Consider the following 15,126-nt stretch of genomic DNA (forward strand, 5'->3'; position numbering starts at 1 on the left):
TACACATTGTATGACCTTTCACAATGCAACATAACCCCAAATCAGTACATCGTCGGTAACTTTGCCGCTTGTGTGCCGCATTACCTCAAAATAAGTAGGCCACCCGCTCACAAAGACGAAAAATGTAAAAGACATCAACCCCAAAACACGGTAGCACCACGCATGCCCTAGAAATCCTTCTCCTATTCTACGGATTCCAAGAAGAGAATGTGGAGTCTGGAAAAGAACTTGACCAAGCGAACTCGAGGCAATGAGGGAAATATGCTCTGAAGGAATCCGCTAGTGGAAGGCTAACTTCCCCAAAGGACTGCAAAGCTGCGTCTTGCTTGGTAGTTTTGTGTGGAATGTCAGATATGTCGCACACGTCTAATTTATATGCACTTCCACGGTTCCCACCAACGGGACATCTCCTGAGCCCAGTGCAAAAATCCTAAAGGCCCCGTTTGCCTATCTGCTTACTCGGAGAGCACAATTTCGAGTCCGGCAACCGTTACAGATAAGTAGCGTGAATGTCATGAGTGATCCGTGAGGCTAATCATGCGACTAGCTGCAGCAAGGATAATGAACATTTCGCGTGACTAGTGAGTCGGTTCTAAAGTGCACTGTGCTGCGGCGACGCGTGTGCAAAGGCAACCGATCAAAGTGCATGCTGGGCAATTCCTAATTAGATGCGCCTTTCAGGCGAAGTGTTTGTAATCCGGCTTAGATTAAGTGGCATCAAATTACTCAATTCATAGGTGTTTCGTGTGATTTATAATTCGCTAAGTCGGTTGCAATTTAAGTGCTCAGTGGTGTATATAATACTTAATATCAGAGCGTTCCTGATTAGATGGGTGATGGTAACCGCCGATGAGACGGTTGATTTTACATTTCAATAAAAGTGCAATGAAGCGTGATGTGATGTAATTTTCACTGAATCATGTTGATCCAACGGAATGGAAACTGCCTGTAATCATTAATTTACACAGCTCACAGCGAGTGATACGAAAAATCAACGTCAACCGTGATTGTGAAATGTCTCTTTATGTTTGGTGACAAATAGTTGCAGAAGTTTGGAAAGATCCCAAACAAGTCATTTTGTTGAATTTAGGTGAAGTTGCTTCAAAGTGAACCATGTTTGTGCGAATTGTGCCATGCTTCCCTGGATTATTCCTCTTCTTACTCTTCTACGGAGTACAGGGTGAGCATTATTTTAAGAAAGAATAATTCGATTAATAGGAGGAACATCAATGAGCTCAGTACATCAACTGTTAAGAATAACTGAATTCACTAGGACAAAGCTGTTGTTTCAAGTAAATAATGAAATTCCACTTACGGAATAGAAAGGCCTTAGAAAACTAATAACCGTACCCCCGGAAAGCAATTTTCATCGGGAAGTATACTTTTAACTTTGCAGAAAGAAAGGAGTGACACTTAATAAATACAATTTTTCGAAAATTTGATTCACATTTCAAAGATAGCAACATTTTTGTGAAAGGATGGAACAATCTCATTATTATTCAGTTCTTTATTACCCAAAAAAGAACGCTTTTGGTGGAAGAACTATTTGTATCCGTAACCTTTATATGTTATTTAATAGCTTCTACAATGATAAAAGCGTCTATCTGATTTACAAAAATAATTGCGACCGTCTTTCCTTACATTCCTGTTCATCATTGTCGATTTATACAGAAGCATTAAACTTAACGTCATTAAAGTTGTTAAAAAAACTTTTTTCATCGAATTGCCTTTTTATTACGTCTCCGGCATAGTGGCTAGAGATTGAACATCACCGTCGGTGACGATCATCGCCCATTTTCAATCGGCATTTACGAGTCCATCTATTATTTATAGACAAGAGGAACAGCTAACTCTGGTGGTTTTATGTGAGTACACGTTTATACCTAACAAGACGATCTTCTTAAGACACGGATCGGTTTTGTGACCATAATCGGAGCGTGACTGCCGCATGTAACAACGGTACCAGTATATACTGGCACAGCATTCATAGTAATGAATGCAAGAATTGACCAAATGTTCACTGAACTAAAGCACCCGGGTTTTAAGCGCAATTCCTGGCTTGAGGTCAGAGGGTCCGCTTGGACATAACCACAACCCCCATTGAATTCCCACTAGTAGGCCATTCGCTATAATCGAGCTGAAAGTACATGAACCAAGTTCATGTCTCTCATGAGACATGTAAATTCAGAGGGCTATCCTATGGTACCAGTATATCCCTGGTAAGGTTTTTTGACCGAAGCGACTTCAGATTAATGTCTGATGGCCCTAATTAAGCCTTGGAGCATTCATCAACTGCATCACAGCCATAAATTCAAAGTGAGAACAGTATTTCACGATGCCACAACGTGGGTCTGGTTTGGCTGAAAAGGTTGCTACCCCGTCTTCCTCGCCGGAACCTCAAAGCACCAGGCAAGAGGAATATGAAAATCCACCCATTTTTCCTTGAAAGCACTGTATTGCATTAAAGGGCGCTTAAATTGTATTTAAATTTGTCTTTACATGTATCGGCTGTCAATTGCTATATTATAAATTAACGTCTTATATTATTTATATTTTCAGAACCTAAGTAACCGTAAATCAGCAAAAAATACATCATATCACGACGTCTATTCAATAAATATTGATAAAAATATATTACAATATTTGGGAAATTTATCCTTACTTTTCCCCTTAAGTTAATCCTAAAAATACCAAATTTATGATGGTTTCAAATTGTCCGACGCGTTACTGAAAGTGATTAGTGCTTGAATGAGAAACTCAATGGATGCATTTTATTGTTAATTTTTAACATGGGTTAATTACCCAAGAAGAAATAAAGGTTCGCAGATTAGGAGATAATAGTATTATATATTACTGTTAACTTCCAAATTCATGTAATTGACAACATCCTAGGCCATAGAAATGTGACACTGACGTCATAATTAACTATTCAACAGCTTCTGATTCCTATTCCCTTTTTGGGTCAAGTGTCAATAAACATCAGTGTAATTGTTAAACAATGCTCAACCCCAATTATGAGGTTTGCAGTATCTACGTCTTCGCTGTGACAAACTGCCAAGAGATTTACTTCATATTTACTTATGCACTATTTCATACTTTACTTTCTACAGCACCTTCATTGCCCTCTTTTCAATTCCCTCATTTTAAAATATTAATTTAAAAATTTACTTGACAAATTTACTTGTCAACAACCGTTTTCGAGAAATTTGAGAAGAATGTGTGATCTATAGAACTTGTTATATGCAGTTTTACAATTTTGTTATGTTTATCAATGTGGATAAACGATTTAGAACGTGGACTGCTTCGTGCATTGGTGGCTTCTCAAAAAGTAGTTTTCGCCTCATCTCTAAGTAATAAGTTTTAAGAATTACTACTTTGTGCATTTCATAGGACGCTGGCTAAAGTAATAAGCTAAAGAAATAATGAGATAAAGATGAACCCTATTTCAAAATTGGATAGATGGCAGGCACTTAATATGTGTTTATCAGTTTCAAACAATTATATAACAATCGTATTGTACCCATGAAAATATGCTCTAAACGGGAAAGGGTGACATTAAGCTACTATAACTTTATTAACAGAGTAGCGTTTGCAGGAGGCTTTCCACTACTTCTTTCTGTAGGGTGGATAAGTCCGCCGAGTTTCATGTCAAGAAGAGCGTGTCCGAAAAAAACCCATTTTAATAAGGTTTCTTCGTTGGTGAATCCATTTTATTTTACTTTACACTCCACTAGCGTTAAATGAAAGCAGGGGTCAAGAAGCTCAAAAAAAGTTGAACGTCTTTAAAAATTTTAAGATTCAAATATCCGTAAATATTGTGATACGCGCAAGAGCAAAAAGGAACGACAAAATAGCCCAAATACACGTCGCTTGACATAATCTTCCAGTCCAGTCCCTTCATCCGATGTAAATGAAACAAGGCCCTTGAGCTACCGTCCTATCCGAGCACCCCGAATTTCAAGCAGGATTTTTGAATTCTTGATTCGCGTTTGTGTTATTGAAAGGAAATCGAGATTAACTTTTGCATATTATGCAATATTATACTCATATTATCAGGATCATAAGAGCAAAATCCGAAAAATTCCGGGTGAAAATTATTATTATAGGATTGCGTTAATTTCAAAGTACATGTAAGGAATTAAAGACGAAATTTTCACCGCTGGTGTTTTTTCCCGTAGCGGTCAAAGTGGAAAGGTGGAAGTCGCAGTTAATGCTGGCAACTTTTGAGGGTCAATTTCCAAGGGCTGACTTCCATTAAGAACTGTACAAGTATTCCATTTCGCAACACGTATATATCCAACACAGAAAACAGAACGGTAGATAGAGTGCTCACGATAATGACTTTTACGACAACACTAGATATAGAAACATTGCATTCTATGACCTATAGGTTAGGATAGGGCATGCCTTTATATTGCCGAAGATTACAGATGATGCCGTTTTTGATGTATTCCCAGGTTTGTCAAGATAAGGTTCGCAGGGAAGATGTTTGGCGATTTTTCTTAACCGCCTGGAATACAGAGGCTAGCAAAATTAGATTGACTGTATAGCTGAAAAAGAAAATCGCTAAAATACCTTTTTGACTTAACTTCTTAAAAAACACTTAGTTCATTTTTAAGACTTTATGTTTGGCTGTTAATTCCAAGTTAATCAAAAACTGCTTAACTACTGCTACGAAATCCCATTGGAGTTGGTAATTTGTGTCCGTTATCAATAGTAGTTGCGGAAGCGGAAGGGACGTATACATTTTTCTCTAAATACGGTCCTTTGGGGCATAAAATATCAGAAATCAATTAGTACGTGCCGAATCCGCAATCTTAATGATTGGGCAGTAAGTAGTGCAAGAATAAATCACGATGAAATCCAAGCCTAGAAATGCATTCCACCATGATATCTACTCAAAAAAAGTTAGGTAGTAGTAGTATCATGCTTGTATGTATATTTTACAAATTTACCAGATAGAGGCTTAAAATAGGACACGATACTAATAGTGTGTTGGAAACTCTATTATAATTAACTAAGTTATGGTAGCTGCAACGTTGAAAGATGAATTTCAAATGATTTAAGATAAAAAAGCATTGTTGGTTTTGTGCTTTTCGGAAGGATTTGTTATATTCTACAAAATTCATATAATGCTAATATCACACGAAATAGTGGTATATGGAAAAGCGAAACAAGTGAAATATGTAATTTGTTTTGATCCTTCTTATTGTTGAAAAACTACATATACATGGTCACATTGAAATGATCATTCCAGTAGAAGCTTGTTCAAATAAAAATTTGCGCCTTTTATCTTCAAATGGTACAAAAATAAAAGAGTTTTCTCGTGATGATTTTCCCCGTGGTTTTTGCAATGTGGCATATAACAACAACATTAGTCACGTAATTTACTTATTTTCATTGCAATTCACTGCGTGTACCGAATAACAACAACAGAAACAAAGCATTTAAATTTTCTCATGCCAATATTTCATGATAATTGTGTTCGGCCCAGCTTGACCCTTTCCGGGATCTTTTTAGAAATGTTTATATTTCCTTTGTTGTCCGGATAGCTGAGTGGTTAGAGCGCAAGGCTGTCGTACGGAAGGTCGCGGTTCAAATCTCGCTGGTGGCAGTGGCATTTGTATCGTGATTTGACGTCGGATACCAGTCGACTCAGCTGTGAATGAGTACCTGAGTCAAATCAAGGTAATAATCTCGATCGAGCGCAATTCTGACCACATTTCCTCCTAGTGTACCGTTACGGTCTTGAATGAAGTGCTCTAACACACTTCAAGGCCCTAATCCAACATGGATTGTTGCGCCAATGATTATTTCCGAGTTATCACAATTTCGGCAGATTTTGACTTTAATAAAGACCCTCCAACTGCTAAGTTTTGACATCTACATTGTATAAACTACTTGATTAAGAAGCCCTCTACATAAATGTGGAAATTCACCGTCTCTGGTCCGCTTGCGCTTATCATGCAGTATTCTTCCCAAAACGGTCGCTTTGTTCTTGAGAATTGTAAACAATGTAGATGGAATGGTGGAATATTTTAACTTTTCGCGACATCTTTTTTTTATCCTCCTTCTACGGCCGCAATTATTTTCTTTTTTGGAAACACAGAAACTAACTTACTTTTTTCAGGCACTTATTGTGACAAGAAACTACGGGCGGTTTGGGAGAAAAATGACTTGTTTAAAAGGACAAACAATTCGCGGAACCCGAGGGTTCCCAATTATTATATTAAGATGGGAGGCCGGTTCACTTTAAATTATAGGGTGGCCTTACACCCTCTGTCCGGAAAGAAAACTTCGAAACACAAGTTGAATGGTCCCTACACAGAATTTGTTGGAATTACCAAAGTTATGAGCTGAGCAGTTAGAGTTATCGAGAGTCGATTGTACATACCTCATTGTTTGTAATGATCTTTGTAATAAATTCTTTTACATACCATGTTAGCGTAAAAACATGTGTGAATTTTATTCGGTCATTTGCCTTTGTAGTAGCTAAATTAACAAAATTAAGTATACATATATAGTAAATATTTCGCTTATTACTGATAGTTGAATATATATAAAACTTGTGCTTTGCTTGCTACAAATTCAAGTACATTAACTAATATTTTCCTGAATATACAATGCCAAATACATCGACCGAATTGATTGTAAATTTTCTAATTAGAAAATTATTGATATTGTTACGAAAGTCACTTTGGGAATTATGTGTGACCTCAATGTGAACCGTAGTTAAGACAATTAGCCAAGACACCAAAATTGTATAACAGTTGGGCGAATATTTAGTTACGATAATTGTTAACAGATGACTCTAATGCCGGTAGTAAGATCCTGTCGCAAAGTAGTTTTCTAGTAAAGTGTTTACATGCCTTTCTGGAATGTTCCTCGTAGTATAAAAGAGCCGGAAATCCGCCCACAAAGTCAATCTGATTCTGAGTTGGAACAGATCGCGTCGGGTAATAATACGCCTCGAACTGTACTAGTTAAAGAATTTTTCTATAAATAATGATACAGTACGGTTGTATAATTTAGTGTTTAATAAACGCTTGTATTAAAGTTATAGAAGGGGTTCTGTGTTTAGTGCTACGCAATCCAGTGATACGAGCCTACGCAAAGCAAGTAATATAACGAGTGACGAGTACGAATAGCTAAGAACAATTGGTGACAGTGAAGGGGTTAGACCGGCCTAGACCGGATACCGGTTGTTGCGCCGTTGATGATGATGAAAGGGTTACGTGAAAAAAATCGTAACAATTGGTGACAGCGGTAGAAGTACGTAAAAGTGAATTTGTAACAATATGTTAATATAAACATTGTACGCAGTATTAAGTATGCCAATGTATTTCATTATTCAACAATCTTCATCGGGTTTTCCTATCAAATTCATTTCCCCAATTTACCTTATAAGATAATAATCTCAGGTCTGAGATCTTCATCCTAAATTTAAACCTTGTACCCTAAACATCGTCTACGACTGAAGAGGTCGGACCAGTTTTCATCAGACAGTGCGTCCAAATTTTCAACTGCTCTAATAAATATCTAAGAATGAGCAGGATCCGTCCTCCCTTTTTCCAGTGAGAAGATTATATTTTCGTGGATCTTATTCAGCTGTCCGTGTACGGATAGCTGAGTGGTTAGAGCACAAGGCTGTCCTACGGAAGACCGCGGTTCAAATCTCACTGGTGGCGTTTGATCAGTGCGTTTTAATGTTGCTGGTTGTTCGGCTTTCGCTGCTGACGTTTCCACCATATATTTCGTCTGGCTTTCTCGCGACGCGTACTCCCACGAGGATATCACGGAACGCTTTTCTCAGGCTCACGTTAAAAAAAGGTGCACGATACTGTTTTTTATATCGAATGGTCTCTCATGGCAGTGTACATTTTTACCCTGGCTATTCTATCGTAGGCGGCCTTGAAGTCGATAAAAGAATGGTGCAACCGATGGCCATATTCCAACAATTTTTCCATAACTTGCCGCACAGAGAAAGTCTGATCTGTTACTGACTTGCCTGGAGTGGAACCTCTTTGGTATGAGACGATGATGTTCTGGGAATTTGGGGCTATCCGGCCTAGCGAAATAACGGGGAATATCTTTTTGCTTGTACTCAGCCTCGTTGCTAATCGTCAGGCATTGATTAGCTGTCCCACAGTTTGAGCAAAATCTGCTGAGTTGCTTAACGTAATTGGCCGCCTCCATATTTAACCAATTCGGCTATAATTCCATCGGCTTGCGACTTATAATTTTTAAGCCGATGAATTGCACGACTGTTTATTCTATACTTGGTTGTGGCAGTATTTGTCCGTCGTCTTCAGTTGGCCTCCCACTCGCCAATATTCTGGTTGTTGCATTTCATCAAAATACTCACCCCATCGCTCCAATATGCCCATTCTATTGGAAATCAGATTTCCCTCTGTGTCAAAGGTTGAATAAGGCTTAATCCTGCTGACTTGTAAAACTTCCGCGCCTTGTGGAGTTGCTCACAGACTTGTTGGTTTGCCCAGCCTTCCTTTTTATGTATGGGAAGTCGCTTCCCCACTCGACCGAATTCGTGATAGGTCTTCGCGCGTTTTTTCAGAGTGTTGCCCGTAATGCAGCATTCTTCGGTACCGTTGCTAGCTTTCGTAGTCGAACCAGCCGTTCCAACTTTTTTGCACGATTGGGAGCAAGTATGTCTGTGGCTGTATTGGTGATAACGTTCTTCAGGTGGCTGTGAAGATTATTTTTCGATGTTCTATGTGTTGACTTGTGTTGACTGCTGTTATTGCGGCATCCATTTCGCCTTAAAGATATTACGGTGGGTTGTGTTATGGATAGCTTCAGCATTCACTCTCACTTGATTGTCAGAAGGGATTCAAGGTGTTGTTTTTATTCGAGCCCGGACCACATTGCAAACGGGATAGTCATCGCAGTCTATATTGGCCTCCCTGAATGTCCTGACATTCATCGGTGCTGAGAGGTGGCCGCGTTCGATCAACATGTGGTCAATTTGGTTGAAAGTGGTCCCGTCTGGAGGGGCCCACGTTAGTTTGTGGACCGCTTCCCGCACAAACCAGTTACTTCCAACAACTATTGGCTTACTGGATGGCCATTATAATATACGCTGTAGCAGCAGTTTTGCACATTCTCTGATCCTCCTTTTCTCTGCTATTTCGACAGGACGATAAGATTATCTTCTCTTTATATCTCTTTAACGGCCTCTTTCTAACCTCCTTCTTAAAATTCAATTAACTATCCATTAGATGGTTTTTCTGTTTAAATTCCTTGTATTGTAAAACTTGTTACTCGTTCTTCCGTTTCATTCGTTTAACTTTTTCTAATACTTCTTTTAATCCGATTTCTTTCTCTGGCGGTGATAGCTGATGTCTTTTCAACTGTCCGCTTTTCTTTACTTGGCCGAGAATTTACGATATAATAAATTATTGTCCTCGATAAATTAAAAATTTTGGATGTAACCGAGCTACTGTGGTAAATTTACTATAGTTCGTTTATTTATTTTTTATGAGTTCTTTGAAATACATTTTATACGCAGAAAACAATGAAATGTAGTATAATTACCATTAACTAGCATAATACGTTCAAAACTTACCGTTATTCTCGGAGGAAATTGATCAAAATGATAGTCCGGAAAACCAAAAAGTTTTTTTATGAGAAAATTAAAAAAATTTGTAATGTGGAAAAATTTTGCTCTGTACTATACTACAAGTGACGAGTTGACTTTTGTTGAGGTGAATGTGTGTATGGCGCCAAGCGCTAAATCCAGTGAATGTTTAGAGAGTATACAAAAAATGGGATTATTTTGCCGAACATCGGTCTGTTCTCGGAGAAAGATATTTGAGCATACATTCATATAAACCTCGGAGCTGTGGGGGTAAAGCTATTTAGTTGAATTGGTGTTTTCGTAAGATGTTTCAGTCTTTGTTATTTTTTCTTTGCATAGATGTTTATTTAATGATTTACCTTTTCTTATTTATTCATTAAGGTTTTGTTTGTCTGTCTGTCTATCTGTCACACGCACTATCCTCTGAAACGGCTGCCGATTTGAAGGAAAGTAGAAACTGTGAACTCCCATATATGCAGTGAGTTACATTTTTCTACTTTGAGTTTAAGAGGGGGTCCCACATATGCAAAAGCGGGGTTCATTTTTTTCCATCGAACATAGTCATCTTTGGTGTCAGATCGACTAGTACCTTCCGAAGCTAGTCTTAGTTTTGGTATTTGTTAGAAAAGCGGGAGCTGGAAAATTATCATTTTTAGTGACTAATTGGAATCGCGTTAGTCATACAATCATCCTGATTGGCCGAGGACGACCAAGAGGGGAGAGCTATCCCAAAAACTTGACGAGGTAGCGAAATTGGTCATGAAGGTCTGCCCGCAAACATTGAAGGTCCATCGACGCGTGCTTGCACCCTTCTGTGCTAGCCATGCTCGAGAATGTGGCGGTTGGGGATCTTTTGAGCACTTCGATTCGTCACGTGCCATTGCACAAAATTGGCGTGTCTTTGCCGGTGCATGGATCCGCAAGTGTTGCCCGCCACGGATGACAAGGTGTACGAGGTGTACTCATTTTCGTAGCCGCGGAAGTTTCTCGAGAAGAAACTCGAGAGATAGACGAACTTAAAACAATGGTGACGACACTAGCGGACGCAGTCACGAATTTTACGGCAGCGGTTGGTACTCTTCGTTCGGGAGGAAGATCTCGAGCGCAGCCACGGTCGAGGTCTGCTTCCGGAAATGGGCATTCGATTAGTCGCACGCCTGAGTCTTCATCGCCCTCGACAATTTGCTGGTACTACCGTAAATTCTGAGCACGAGCGACTAAACGTACCATCGGATGCACTTTTAACAAACAAAAAACTAGGCTACCTGGATGCCTCGGCGATGGCTATCCGGAGGGCAGTACCACGTCGCTTTACAATATTCGACCCTTTGAGCAAGCGTTGCTTTCTGGTCGACGAGCGCGTGGAGGTGTCGGTTCTCTCCGTGCCCCGTTCAAACACATTGATACCACAGTACATGCGACTGGCTGCCGCGAATTTCTCTTCCATCCGTACTTATGGCTACAGGCAGCCTTGGACTGCGCAGAACGTGGCGATTTGTTCTGGCGGCCATTAGCACCCCATATTCGCAAACGACACTCTCTCCATTTTTTTCGAGGACGTTGCCGAGCATAGTATTCGGACACTCCTCCGGAAATACCGCAACATCATTACTGAAAGCAGTTTCTCCCAGTCGATTAAGCACGATGTGCAGCACCACATCAGCACTACTGGCTCCCCGATCTTCTCATAGCGTTGATTTCTTCTGGGCTCAATTCGCAGGTATCCAAGTTGCTCTATTTGTGGCTTTGAGAAATAAATACGCGTATTTGAATTAGTTATGAACAGATTGAAGATACGCTTCCATCGAGCACGTACCTGTCCTGGTCCTGAACACAGCTAAGGGCAAACCATCCCGGGCACGGAACAACCGAGCAACCACAAGCAGCCGAAGACTCGATTCCCCTAGAAGCACTAAGCTTCAAATTCCTAAAGCAGATGTCGGAGAGAGCTACATTATTGATGTGGTATATTTTGCCTATGTTCTCGATTAATTGATGTACACACATTGTCTGGCATGTCTGGTTCTACAACGATAACTAATACTTCTTTTGCTATTGCACAACGGAATATGTGTTCATTATCCTATCTGGGTATTTTTTACGGATCTTTGAAACAAGCAAAGTTTCCTTACCTGAATCGAAATCACCACCCAATGACGTATAGTTTGGGAAGATTACACGTTTTCAAAATCACTTACGCTTTTTCTTGGAAAACAACTTCACCGTCCAAGAGTTAATTAACGAATCAAGCTCATCAGCTGAACCGGAGACAGTCTCTGAACAACCGCAACCAAACAGTCGATGTTCCCTCTTGACCGGTCATGCAATATTCAACATTGTAGTTATATACAAATTGACAATTTGTATATAAATACATAAGGAGTTTTAGAATTTTTAGACAAAGGTAACATTGATAGATGAAATGAAATTATTAATTTTTAGAATTTTAAATGATTGATGTAAATGAATGTCGGGGATTGACAAAAGGAAATTGTGAGAAGTGTATTAGGAAAGGTAAAGGGTGTTAAAAATGGAGGAAAAAGGGAGAATATTGCATATTAACGAGCATTCCCTTCTACATTGTCTCTGAAAAAGCGAACTTGAAACTCTGACACAGATGCGGACATTAAACATTTCTTTAACGGAGCCATTCTGCACAGTATCCAGGCCTCAAACTACCCTTCCTATCGATATATACTCAATTTAAGTTGATAATAGCCCATTATTATGTTTTCGGGAAGTTAGCCCCTTGCTCCTAAAGTCAGAAAATTTTTTCAGTAATATAGACTATAGAATCAAGAATAATATCCCTAAGTTTGATCAACATCGCACTATTATTGACACACAATTACAGTAGCTCAACGTTGTCTCCTCCGTGTAAATTTACTGCAACCCAAAATACTAATGCGTACAAAACCTTATTCGAATTGGTTAACCGTCTGTCTATCTGTCCGGGTTTCTGTCTCTCTACCACACGTCCTTTTGTCAGAAGTGATTACACGTATTGCACGAAATTTGGTAGAATGGTACAAACTGTGATCACCCACACATACCGTGAAATACATCGCGGCAGGTTTGCACTGGATATGGCCATGTGGAAAAAGTTAGTTTTCACATTAGTTGTAACGGTCAATGACTTTAAGTATCCGCTACCAGAAACAACCTGACTGAAAAATCTAAAAAAAAATTATAATGGTTTGCGCACATAATGTTTAGGCCTCAAAAGATTTTCGGTTGTGATATCTACTCAAACAAGGTTAATAATAATACAATTACACTTTGAGAATTTCTCCCCCTCCTTAAGTTCACCGTGGATCCCTAGTGTAGTAGCATAGCATTTAATATCAGGAATCATGTTAAGGATTTCGGTGCAAATCCTATTGTTATTAGCAAAGCTGTAGTAGGTTAAAAGTGCGTCTTTCACGGCAAATTACTAGAGACAAAATGACAATAACACATCGAATTGAATATCAGGTATATATACACGTAAGTTGATTACGTGTACTACGAGAATATCGTTTATCAATTATTCTTTCATAAATGATGAGCAAAACCTTTCATACTCGATGCCGAACTTCCGGTTTCCGACTGGTATCATTTTTAAGGTTTTGTGTAAAATAAAACCTTATTAAAGTCGGCTCATTGTACGTCTGTTTGTCCGCCTGTATGTTTATTTATCTGTGACACACAGTTTTCTCAGAAATTGTTGTTTGATTTGTTAATTTAATTATATTCAACTATTTGTTTCCTCGTTAATTACACCGGGGCCCAATCTAACTGAGATGGATCCTTCATTTTAAAGGTCTGAGGTTCCCAAACAGAATATAATCATGTGTGATATCAGATGAAAGGTCTCGATTAATATTCTTGGAAACAGTTTGGACATTGGTTGCAAAGGGGAGGAGAAGAAACTACTCAACAGAAATATCGTCAAAAAATTACGGTGGTCCATGCAAATGGATTGTTACGATATCTGTTCAGATAAAGTTAATAATAGTATATTATTATATTTTGCATAAAATGAAGCATCCAATGGAACGTTTGGTGGAAATCATATCATTATTAGCAAAGTTATAGTAGATCCATGTTTGCTTTTTCACGTCAAAATACTGCCCCGTAAGAGATGAACGTCAAAATCACATCGAATTGAATATCGGGTATATTAAATGTATACAGACAACGAGCTTCTTATAAATGGGCCATTACGTACCCAAACATTGTTGCATAAAAACCAACAAAGCCTTCCTTACTTGAAGCGCAAGTTTCCGACTTACTAAAACGAATTAATTCACTAATAATTATATTTGGGGTCGAGAAGGTTTACATTATTTAACGTTTTGAGAGAAGATCGAAAATTAAACATAATGTGAACTTTTTAAAGCGTCCTTTTATATAAATAAATTATACAAATTTTACCCTGTGTGGTGAATGCTCAAGAAATCGAGTACATATATTTGATGTGTCAATATTTTAAGAAGAAAATTGCAGATTTTAATTGCTTTCCATTCAGTTCAAAAGTAAAAATAACATTTAGCGCCTCTTAATTTTCCCGTAAGCCCTTGAAATAACAAAGTGAGAATTATACCTAATTAAGCTAAGTAATTGCGTACGTGGGGGTTCATTCATCAGAACAACTGTCATTACAAGAATATATATTCCCACGTTCTAAGTAAAATATATTCTTAGCCGACATCTCTTCACGGTGCACGTTTTGAAATTCATTTGGCAGTCACTCCTTTTAAAGTTTGTGCTTAAAATAACGAGGACAAAGTTAGTCCAAGTGAATTCCGTGAGATACTTGCCATCCTTGGAAAATTTAATGAGGTGTTCTTCCCTTTGAATTCAGTTCACCTTGCGGTAATTATTATGCTTAATGAAAACGAATACAAGTACCAAGTGTGCAGATTCATAAGATAGCATTACCAAGCCAAAGCAACTGTTTTCGAAGAGTAAATGAAGATTCTTATAAATAGTACGGAAATGGAAAAAGAACATCCCAAAATCAAGTGCAACATATGCCTTCCTCCCAAATAAATGCCCCGGAATGACTGAATCAAGGTGAAATCCTAGTAAAGCGTTTCATACCCAACAGAGCGAAATTTCTTAAAATATCAATTCAATCAATAATAATCCTTGAGTAATAGTTAAATGTTTTTCCAGAACTAATTTATTGAAGCACACCGTAGATAACTACCTATATTCATTGGTAGAAAAGATCTCGCCCATACTTTCCATTTTAAATGAATCATCCACTCACTCTATCCGAGGTGGGAATCATTCAAACACGTGATGTTTAGAAAACTTGACATAGGGTTTGATTAGATACATATGTATGTATTTCGTGCTATAGTTGTTTACGAATATACCGATGCAGTAGCGAAAGACCTGCTTTTCTTTCAGGAGAAGTCTCCTCATCTGCGAAGTCTCCTTCTGCGACGTAGGTCCAGAAGATGAATCGGGAAGTGATCAAAAGTTGTTAATACGAGGAATGTTGGACTGGTTTGAGTTTGTGATCACGACAAGGTGGA

At 38.5% G+C, this 15,126-nt stretch overlaps 1 protein-coding gene across 1 annotated transcript in view; it reads left to right on the top strand.

Annotated features, from left to right (window-relative positions):
- Window positions 1-354: 354 nt before the first annotated feature.
- Window positions 355-15,126, top strand: part of LOC119661181 (zwei Ig domain protein zig-8) — a 270,196-nt gene continuing 255,424 nt past the window's right edge. Inside the window, exon 1 of the mRNA XM_038070399.1 lies at window positions 355-1,180. Coding sequence (XP_037926327.1) covers window positions 1,114-1,180 — 67 coding nt within the window. The 5' untranslated portion in view covers window positions 355-1,113. The remainder of the gene's footprint in view (window positions 1,181-15,126) is intronic.

The sequence above is a fragment of the Hermetia illucens genome, chromosome 1, assembly GCF_905115235.1.
Source record: "Hermetia illucens chromosome 1, iHerIll2.2.curated.20191125, whole genome shotgun sequence".
In the NCBI taxonomy this organism is placed as follows: domain Eukaryota; kingdom Metazoa; phylum Arthropoda; class Insecta; order Diptera; family Stratiomyidae; genus Hermetia; species Hermetia illucens.